We start from the raw sequence: 10,326 nt of genomic DNA, 5'->3' as shown, positions 1-10,326 counted from the left end.
GGGGTGGGGGAGGGGTGGTCTGTCACTCAGTCTTCCCAGCCCCCTCCCACCACCGCAAGCTCCCTCTTCCCACCTGCAAGTAATTTGGCCAATGGGAGGGCAGTTCAGATGGCAGTGTGGAATCCCTCTAGATCTGTGTGTGCTTGGTGGGGAGGGGGCTAACGCCTTCCCCCCAGACCCAGTGTGCCCTTTTCCTCTTCACAGCGGCAAATTACTTGTAATTATCTCGCATTGAAAGCCTTCAGGAGCTGCTCCCAAAATTGCTTTAATTGAATTAATTGAATCTCATTTTGTTGGGGGAGAGATGGGGGACATGTCTTAAAATAGCACGTGGGGAGAGGGAAGGACAGCTCCAAGTCAGCTTTCCTGTGGCTAAGACCCATGCAGGTGAGAGGGTGGGCTCCAGGCTCAGCTGCTTCTAGATCCCGGCGCTTTTGCATTTAGGACCTTGCCTGTGTCCTGCTCTCAAAGGTGATGACCCGGGATGTGTGGAGTTCTCTAGTCTCCAGCCCCTTTTCTCCTCCTTGCCCTGAGGAGGCAGGTGGGCTGGAGGCAGGAGGTGAATGGATGGCCGTGGCAGTAAGAATTCAGCATCGCTGTGGCCTCTCCTCTTCGATAATCATACAGCAGCTATAAACGCCATTTATTACGTGCTTACTATGTTCCAGGTACCATGTCAAGCATGTTACAAGCACCATCTCATTTCATCATCACAACCGCACTGGGAAGCAGGTCCTATTAGTGTTCCCATCGTAGGGGGGAGAAAAAGGAGGCTGAGAGAGAGGTTAAGCAACTTTCCAAAAGTCACACAGCAGAGCAGGACTCTTTGGAGGCCAAAACCCCAGTTCTAAACCATTCAGTAGTGTCCCCCCTGCCTTATTGACCCAATTTTCCCAGAGAGGTGTCCTCACAGGAAGAAACCACAGCCTCCCTTTCTGCAGCTCCAGCGGTTTGTGGGAAGGGAATGGGGTACCTCTTCCACTGGGGTTCATTCCCATCAGCAGTCAGGAGCCCAGGGAAACTGGACCAGCTCCCAAGTGGACAAGGATTCCTGTTTCCACTGGAAAGGGAGGATGGATGGGTGTAGGGAAGAGGGGGCACTGTCAGCTCAGCTGGCCGCTGGCTGGAAGAGTAATTATACTCCTTCTGCTACTTAAGTTTACAATCTGGGCTGTTGTTTTAACGATGTGACTCTTGTTGGGCTGTCCAATTAATCTCGCCTTTGGAGGCTTTCCGAGATGGAGCGGTAGATCTTATCTCAGGTCTGTGGAAAGAAGACTGTGCAACCTGCCGTGGGAGGGAACAGCCACCTTGAGGACCTGTGGCCTCAGAGAAGACCCAGAGGGGGAATCTGGGGCTGGGGCTACCGAGAGAGCCGGTGGAGATGGGGTGGGTGGCGAGGGGCAGGAGAAGGCATCGGTGGGGAAGAAGAGGAAGGCGTTTCTCCTCCTGGCATCCTCATTCCTCACTGCTCCTAGAGCTTGGCTTTGACCCACCCTGTGCCATTTGCCACCCCCAGGAGACCCCTCCATGTATATTTTGGGGAATGGGGGTGGCCGCTGACACATAACAGGGCCTATGAGGGGCTGATTGCAGGCCTTTTGAGGTGGGGTCTCCCACTGACTCTCATAACCCCTCTCCCCTACATAAGATTCCAATTTGGGCTTCTCTGTGGCCAGCCTGGGTTGGTGCGAAGTGCCTGGGTGGGCTTTCCAGTTTGCTTGGGAACAGGTTTAGGTAGTAAGAGGGAAGCTTGACTTGGGAGCTTCTAGTCTGGAACTGGAGGCCCCTCCCCCAAGGCCTCGGGCCAGGCTGGGCTGGATTCCCTGAATTATTTGCAGCCCCTGTCCTCAGTCCCCCTGCTGCTGAGTGCCAGGTGCGCGCATGCGTGCATGGGGGTGTGTGTGTGTTTGTGTTGACTATGCCCTCACTGCCCTCTGTACTTCCCTTAGCCTGGCACTTACCACACAAGTGGCTGGTCATTGTCTGGCCTCTGTTAGCCCACAGGGTCTGCCTAGGTCACCTTGATATCCCCAGGATCTAACACAGAGCAGGGGCTCTACAAATGTTCATTGGATGGAGAAGTCCAGTTCCTTCTGGGGTTTTCCTTCTCCTCTCCCTCCTGCTCCCCCTTCCACTAGGTGAGTTGGGGCCTTTCCACCCCAAGGAGCTCACTTCTCCCAGGGGAGGACTGGACTGGGTCAGTAGGTGTGGCCTCTCCCAAGGTGAGCAGGGGCTCTCCCTGGGCTGAAGGTGGGCACAGGGGGCTGTGAAGTGCCTGGCTCCCTCCAGAACTGGGCCAGGAGAGAATTTGCTGTGAGGATCACTCAGACTTTGATCATTCCCTGTATTAGCATCTTCTGGTTTCACACTGGAGTGTCTGAAAATATGGATATTACTAGAACATTCCAGAGCTAGAACCCAATAGCCAGTTAGTGGTAGAGGAGGATTCAGTGCCTCTAGTTCAGTGCTGGAAGAGTCAGATGGGAGAGAAGAGAAAGCTGAGCAATCACCCCTCGGCTCCAGAAGTCATGACATGAACATACCTCACAGCCAAGGCCCAGGTTTCTGTACCAACTTTAATCTCTGGATGCTCATGATATGGGGGATGGTAAGAGCTTGGGGGGCTGCTAGTCAGATTGGTTATAAATATGAGCAGTTCTATTCGACAGAGACAGCTGTGAGGAGCTAAACTGCTGGGCTCACCCCACCTATTTGGGGGCATCTCTACCTACGCTTGTCCCCATTCTCCCCAAAGTGTTACCGTGCTGGGTTCCAGAGAGTGTGTGCATGTGGATTTGTTTAGGTATTAGGGATAGGAATCAGACTCTTAATAAATACTCATTGAACTAGATGGGTAATTGGATCCATTATCTACTCATAGTGGGTAGACATGGGGAAAAGAGGGGCTTTTTTAGGAAGAGAGTAAAAATTACCCATAGGTGCACAAAATTACTCCATCCCATCTACCTCATAGGATGGTGAGTAGGTGTATCAGTTATGGGGGTAAAAATCAGGAAAAATCAGTGGGTGGGTCTCGATGGTGGTCAACTTGAAGACTCTGGATGTCCACTTCACTTCTGCTTTTACTCACCAGTGGGTTGGGCAGGGCCCAAGGCACACAAAGAGAAAAAACACTCAGTGTTTGTTGCTGGTTGAACCCCAGGCTGTGGTGGGACTGCAGTCCTTTCAAGGAGTGGCAAGACTAGGGGTCCTGGGAAGTCTGAACTCCAGCCAGTGAGTCTCTCTCCAGAGCCTCTGACCAGCTGGAGGGAAGGTGTCCAGTCCTTGGTGGTGGTGGGGGGCAATGGCCAAGGCTGTTTGGGTTATGAGGCAAGGAGGAAAGGACTCCACCCCATCCTTTTTCTCCTCTAGCTCCTCATCCTCCTGAGAAAACCCATCTGGATCTGGCTTCCTCCTGGCCCAGAAGGGGTGCAGGTGGGCTGGGTCCTGCCTGGGCGCTATAGGAGGGCTGGGAGCCTGACCTGCTCTTCCCCAGATTCACATCATCTGAGGTGGAGCCAGGACATCAGGGGAGTGATGCTGATACCAGGCTCCGAAGTTGTTGCCATAGCCACTGGTGGGCAGGGCCCCTGCCTTGGGTAGATCCCAGAGGGATGGAAGGGGTGGGGAACAGGGAGACAGGGAGGGGGACCTCCCAGGGAAGTCCCCTTCCTGTCCCCCAGAGTTCTGCTTCAGGAGCTTCTTGTACTTGGAACGTTTGTTCTGAAACCAGATCTTTACCTATGGGGAGAAAAGGGGAAAGAATGGAAGGTCAGGAGGAGTGTGCCTGTGGAAGGGAGTGACCAAGGGAAAGGGACCCAGCGGGAAGGAGCCGTCCTGGGAGAAGAGCAGAAGTTGGGAACATTTGCTCCAGGCCTCCCTAAGCCCCCGAAGGCCCTGAGTGCCTGCATCTGAGTTAGAATCCAGTTCTTCCAGTCTGGGTACCCTCCTCTACCCCCTGAATCACCCCCCTACCTCCCCCGCACCCCCCACACACCTTTTAACACATTCCCCCAATTTACTGGGGGCCAGCTAGAACTGTGAAAACAGGGCTTGGGGACTCATCAGTCATTCACACCTGAGGGTGAGTTCCCAGAGAACACACTTGGGGAGGGTTAGCATGCAGGAAGGATGGGACTGGCCCCACCTGTGTCTGGGTGAGGCCAAGCTGCGCGGCCAGCTGGGCCCTCTCGGGCAGAGCCAGGTACTGCGTGTGCTGGAAACGCTGGTTCAGGTGTTGCAGCTGCAGACTCGAATAGATGGTCCTCGGCTTCCGGAGCTTCTTGGTCGAGGCCTGCGGGCGCCGCTCTGAGGGCTCCGGGGACAGCGGCGGCTTCTCCGAGTCTGGGGGGCGGCCCGAGACGGTGTGTGCACGCATAGAGGGGCTGACGCGCCGTCTCACGGCTCATCTGCATCTCGTTTGCATTCCGGCCACGGATTAGCAAAAACTCGGGCTTGGGGCTCGGCCCTTCTCTACCTTCCGCTCCACCCTCCTTTCAAACCCCACACGTCCACTGTGTGCCACGTGGGACTAGCCGCAGTTCTTGCCCTCAGGGAGCTCCCACTCTTAACGGTCCTGTGACCCTAAGGGGGACAGCGCCACTGGCCGGAGCGAGGGTCGGGACGGCGCCCAGCGGCGGGATGACAGAGTTCAGCCGCGTGCGGTGGCGCCAGCTTGGGGCGGGGCGGGGAAGAAGGGCTGGGTCGAGGGCTGGGCTGAGGCCAGGAGAGCACGGGGGAAGGGCGTTCCGGGCGGGGGGGGGCGGAACTCAAAAGCATTGTTCGGAGACCCGAGACAGTGTCTGCGTGGCAGCCTCCCCGCTGCCGGAAGAGGGGTGGTCAGAGGGGCCCAGCAGAGTGGGCCTTGAACGCCAGGATGAGCACCCCTCCCAGCTTCAGAGTATGGAAAGTGCCCCAGGGTTTGTCATCACCTCCCCTATTGTAAGGGCCTCCCTCTACTGAGGCACATCCTCCAGAAAAGTGACCATCTCTTCCCTCCCCCAAGGCTGGCTGGCTAGAGTAGTCGGCTTTCAGGGGCCCTAGAAGCCCGGTGGTGCAAGGCAGCCCCCTCCTCCGCCCGGCCGCACCCACGGAGGGGTTCCCGGCTAGCACGGAAGGTGACCGGGGTTCGGAGAGCGCGCAGCGCCGGCAGCGCAGGCCCTCTGGGTCGCTGCTGGATCGCGCTCGCTGTGCCGCCGCGGGAGATCTGGCCACCTCCTGCCTCCCGGCCCAGCCTCTCGAGGAATCTCGGTCCGGGAACAGCTCGGCCCCGGGATGGGGGTGGGCGAGGGGTTCCCCTCTTCCGATCCGGGCGGCCCCAACTACGCCACTCTACGGGGACATCGGGACCATTCGTGTAGAGAGCAGTGTTGGGGAGGACGGAGCGGCCGAAATGCCCGCGGGCTTAGGGCTCGTTGCATTCCTCGCGGGGCTGCCGGCCGACCTCAGCCGACAGAGCGCTGCGCCCGGGTGCCCAGACGCAGCGGGGGTCCGACCGCGTCCCCCACCCCCACCCTCGTCCCCTTCCTCCGGTCGGGCTCACCCCACACTTCAGGTTCCACGCCCTCGACCGGCCGCGGTGACCCTGTGCCTTCACCTCCCCCGCATCCCTCACCCGTGGCCTCAGGCGCTGCGGGCTTCTCAGATCCACCCCCCTCGACCCCCACCTCAGCCAATTCCCAGAAAAACCGTTGGGTTTCCGCTCCCGCCCGCGCCTGTCGGGCCTCCCCTGCTTAGACCCGGCTGCTCGCCGCCCCGGCGACCACTCGCGCCTCTCTGGCTGCGTGAAACAATTCGGACCGTGAGGCAGAGCTAGCAGGGAGCCTGCCCCAGCTGCTAAACTCTCAAACCCTCCGCGCCCTAACTCTACCAGCAGACCACCCGCCCCCTCCCCTTCCCAGTTCCTTTCCCGACAGCTGCTTTCTCCACACCAGTTGCAGAAGTCACGACTGGATCTGCCCAGGTCTTGATTCAGGAGCCCAAGGGCCTCCCTTGAACCATAGCGGCACCTGCCTGCTCATCAGGGTGGTGGCACGCAGCTCACTTGGAGCCAAACCTCTCCCTGAGGCTGGGGTGGACAAGAGTGGCGGCAAAAGGAAGACCCCCAAGCCCTCTCTCACGTCCCAATCATTTAATCTAGAGTGAGCCCAATCCCCCAGTTTCAGTAGGTAAATGCTATAATCTAATCTAAGGACATGTGTGGTTTTCGTTGGATCCGGGGAAGCTTTGTAAAGAAAAGGAACCCTCCACTCTCTTGTCCTTAAACCAAGAAAAGGGAAGGCAAGAGTGTAGAAGACAGGATTGAAAATACCAACCCCAATTCCAAGAATTCTCTTAAGGACAAAGTTATCTTATTCCCACATTCCCACCCCACTAAACAGACACACACGCACACACAAATGTACCACATTAGCATATACTGAAGAGAAGAGGCCAAGGGATTCGTTTTTTAGAAACTAGATCATTTGTAGAAACACCCCCCCCCCCAACTGCTCCTCTTCCAACCACAGACCCAGAAGCGGGAAAGAGGCAGCCCCAGTTCTAGCACAGAAGGCAGTTAACTTTTGGGGGCTTTGAGGAAGTTCCCTAAAATCCTCTTTTCTGGCTTCATGCAGTGAAAGCCAATTCGCAAGGGCCACGCCTGGAAAACAGGCTGTGTCCTTGACCCATGCACACCCTTTCTTTGGACCTCAGTTTGCCCATCTGTACATTAAGAAGCTCCTAAATCTCTAGGGTCACTTCTGGCTCTGATGTTTATGAGCTCATGTGTCTCAGCAGAGTAACAAGGGAAGGGAGGGAGACATCTTGGTCCTGGCTGACTCCAGCTAAGTCACCCAGTGGATGTGCATCCTTAGAGGAAACTGTGCCAAGGACAATTGTGGGGGTAATTAGGTGGGGACAGGGAGTGCAGGGGAACTGAGCTCTAAACCCAAGCCACTACAGATGGATGTATGTACTGTGTTGCATGGGTACAGCCTGTGCAAGGCCCAGGAACAGGAAGACAGGCCAGCTCCCTGGCTTCTTTGAGGCCTTCCAGTGAGCACTTTCTTAGGAGCTCAAAGTTGCTCCAGGCAATGTAACTGGGGCCTGAGCTACCCCAAAGGCAAGGGGTGGAGATAACAGGAATGGCCAGTTCCTTTGGCTGGAAGGCTGAGATCTGCTATGAGAGACTGCCTGACCCACCTGTGGCTACAGTCTTAGAACGATGGGTAGTAGGATTTAGCCCCAGATTCTACCAGGTCAGCTTTTGGTCTCGGTCTGGCACATTCGGGCGCCAACTGGGGAGAGGGGGAGGGGCCCCGAATAAACCCCCACATCTACTGCCCTCCAGCTGGGACCTGATTTCTACTTATCAGGCTGTGGCTTGAGCACTGATTTCTGAGACAAGAACGTGGAGAGGGGCGACATGGAGGAGAGAAGGAGTGCATGATGGAGAGAATCCTAGGGAAGGGGCTAGGCACCTACACGCACATCTGGATTGTTTCAGTTTTCCGTTGTAAGTAGGTACACAAGCCCGCTGCTCCAAGGGGGTGGGGTAGGGAGCCCTGCCGCCCGCCTTCACACAACTGCAAATCGAAACCAGGTCGGTCTTGAAAGGAGACCTAGATCAACTCGCCCCCGCCCCTCCCCCCTGTCTCCCGCCCCATCCCTTCGCCCTCCCCCCAACCCCAGATCCCGTGGAATCTGAGTAAGGTCTGAATCCTGCCAGCTGCTCCCAACCAGGCGAGGGCGAAGTTCAGGGGCTCACTGGAGCAGGACCCCGGAGGTGGGAAGAGCCGCTGCGGCAGGACTTACCTGGCTCCCGCTCTTGATGAGACTGCTGAGACGGCGCCGTGGGTAGCTGGCAGGGCAGGTAGGAGTCTCCGGGGGTCGCCGGCCCAGTGTAGGGATAGGGCAGGACGTGGCCATACGGCCCAGAATAGGGCAAATCGGAGGCGGCTGCGGTTGCAGGGGACAGGCCAAGCTGGTAGGCAGCCACTACCGATGGGACGGGGGCGATGTCCGGGAAGACGGCTTTGGAGGCGTCCGGGCCAGGGAGGGGGCAGGGCAAAGAGGTCATTGCGGCCGGGGCCGGGGCCGAAGGGCCTAGGCCATGGCCCCGCACGGGGTCCGCTCCCTCCGCCAACTCTCTCTTTTCGGAGCCTCGGGGCGTTGGAGCCGGATGAGCCCCCCAATCAGCCTCCCCCACACTTATCCCGAGGAAGGTGTCTCTCTGCGCCTCATCCAGCGGAGAGCGCGCGCCTGGGAAAGGGGTTCCGGGGGGTGCCCCCCATGGCTTCCCCCCCTAAATCCATGGGCCCCCCCCCCTCGGCTCGCTCTTGGCTTCGGTTCCCGGTACCCGACGGGGTCCCCGCCCACTTAAACGCCGCGGATTGGCTACCACAAGCGGTGACCTCATGGAGGACTGCAGCCGGGGCCCGCCCCTCCAGGGCAGCCCTGGGTAGTGAAATTCAGAACCGGGAGATGGGAGGAGAGCAGTGCGCACGGCCCAGGCCCAGCCATCTCGGGATCCGCTCCGAGAGGGATGCCGGGGTTGCAGGGCGTTTGGGGCAGTCCGATCATAACCGCAGAAGCGCAAGGAAATTGACAGGGCCGCGATGCCTTGGCGGAGGCGCTGCGGCTGCGGGGGCGCAAGGAACCTGCGGTCACGCTCTCCGACTCTGGGGGATCTGCGCGGCGGTTGTGATCCCGCCGCCACGGACCTGCAGAGGAGTCGAGACCAGCCAGCCAGCCCCGCAGCTTATTCAGCGCGTCGGAATGCGTCGCTGCCGAGCGCTGGCAGTTTGTTGGTAAACAGACGCCGGGTCGGAGGCGGTACCGCCCGGCGCCCAGCCGGCCTGCACGCGCGCGGCGCGCACACCCCCGCGGGGCGCCCTTGGCCTGGCACGCCGCGACCGCCGCGACTGCGCCTCACCGCCCCCGTCCTCGCTTCCGCTTCCGGCAGGGGCCAGGGTTTGGTTGCGACACCGCAGCTCCGCAGGCCCCCGAGGCCGAAGGAGGGGTCCGCCGTCTGGGCTTCTGCCAGTGCGGCGCCCCGCCTTTCCTGGCGCCGCGTGAGGCTGAAGCCTCGCACGAAGCCGGACAAAATCCGAAAGTGGGAGGCAAGTCCAGTTTGATGGCTCCTCGGAGGGCGTAGGAAATACGGCAAGCCGGGCTCCGTGGCCGAATCTTCCAGTCTGTGTGCAGGGCTTTCCTCTAAGATCTTGGTGGGTGGGTGTCTCTGTGGCCACAAATACACAACTACACGGAGACTCCATTCAAATACAACAGGTACACTAGCGTTTACCAGCACACAGGTGTCTACAACGATGTTCACATTAGCATCCCTCCATGAACAGAGGTTCATTTATGGGTCTGCAAATGCAGAGCATAGACTGTGATGTGTACACACCTACACACCCAAAGATGAATAGCAACACCCCTGAATAAAAGCACTATGGTTGTCTTACACAGACCCACAACAGACCCAAACTGTCGGTGCACACTCTAAAATACAGAAAACCCAACCGTATAAATATTTATGTACTTGTATGCATCTTGTGAGACATCAGTCCACACACATTTAGGCTGCTGCATGTTAGCGGAGAGACAGTTACCCCGCCCAGAAACCTGTCAGTCCTCACAGATTCCCCAGCATACTCATATACAAACCCTCTGTCACTTGAATGTGCAGACAATTTATGTTTGTACACACATGTGCTCTCGTTATCAGGGTGCAGAGTGAAGGCAGCAGTCTTAGAATTGGGGAGTAGGAGAGGACAACAATCAGAGAAAGAGGGAAGCTTAGAAGAGTAAGAGAAGGCACTGGGGGGTGGGTAGCCAGGAGAGACAGAAAGATTTGAAGGGGTGTGCAGTCAAGTGTCCTGAGGGAAGGAAGAGCAAGTCGGCATCAAATCAGATGCCCTGCTGGCATGTATAGAGATGAATTTTTCCAAGAAAACACTCCTCTGGCACCTGGCTCTGAGTTCTCTCGCCTGAAGTCTTGGAGCTTCAGGAGAAGGAACTCTGTGAGGGAGGCCCCTCCCTGGATAGCTGGAACCCACTTCCCTCTCATCCAACAGCGTGTGCAGGGTTTGCATGGTTGAGAAATGCTATTTCCACGTGGGGTCACCTTTCCCCCTTTGTTACCCAACTCTAGCCGTGCCACCACCACCTCCTTAGAGCCGGGGCTAAGAACTTACAGGGATATCACCTTCCAAATCTTCCTTCCTGCCACCACCATTTTCCTCTGGAGAGAGGTAGCCACACAACAGTACCGTGATGGGTTTCAAGGACTGCACTTCAGCATGCACCAAAGAAAGAATGCTCTTTGAGGTGGGGTGG

The 10,326-nt window shown here is 57.7% G+C and overlaps 1 protein-coding gene across 3 annotated transcripts; it reads right to left on the bottom strand.

The window, feature by feature from the left end:
* Nucleotides 1-343: 343 nt before the first annotated feature.
* DLX4 (distal-less homeobox 4) lies at nucleotides 344-8,534 on the bottom strand. 3 transcript variants are annotated; one of them, XM_057535161.1, is made up of 3 exons: nucleotides 7,798-8,523; nucleotides 4,151-4,347; nucleotides 344-1,287 (listed from the first exon to the last, which is right to left on the bottom strand). In XM_057535161.1, the coding sequence occupies exons 1-3, from the start codon at nucleotides 8,060-8,062 to the stop codon at nucleotides 1,180-1,182; spliced, it is 570 nt and encodes a 189-aa protein (XP_057391144.1). In that variant the 5' UTR covers nucleotides 8,063-8,523; the 3' UTR covers nucleotides 344-1,179. The 3 variants fall into 3 exon arrangements, with proteins under 3 accessions (XP_057391144.1, XP_007176483.1, XP_057391143.1); XM_007176421.2 differs by lacking the exon at nucleotides 344-1,287 and adding an exon at nucleotides 1,310-3,744 and having other exon boundaries at nucleotides 7,798-8,507; XM_057535160.1 differs by lacking the exons at nucleotides 344-1,287; nucleotides 4,151-4,347 and adding an exon at nucleotides 4,790-5,334 and having other exon boundaries at nucleotides 7,798-8,534.
* Between the last annotated feature and the right edge of the window lie 1,792 nt (nucleotides 8,535-10,326).

This window comes from Balaenoptera acutorostrata, chromosome 20 (assembly GCF_949987535.1).
Source record: "Balaenoptera acutorostrata chromosome 20, mBalAcu1.1, whole genome shotgun sequence".
NCBI lineage: Eukaryota > Metazoa > Chordata > Mammalia > Artiodactyla > Balaenopteridae > Balaenoptera > Balaenoptera acutorostrata.
The sequence above is the reverse complement of the archived record's forward strand: the minus strand, read 5'-3'. Positions and strand labels throughout refer to the sequence as shown.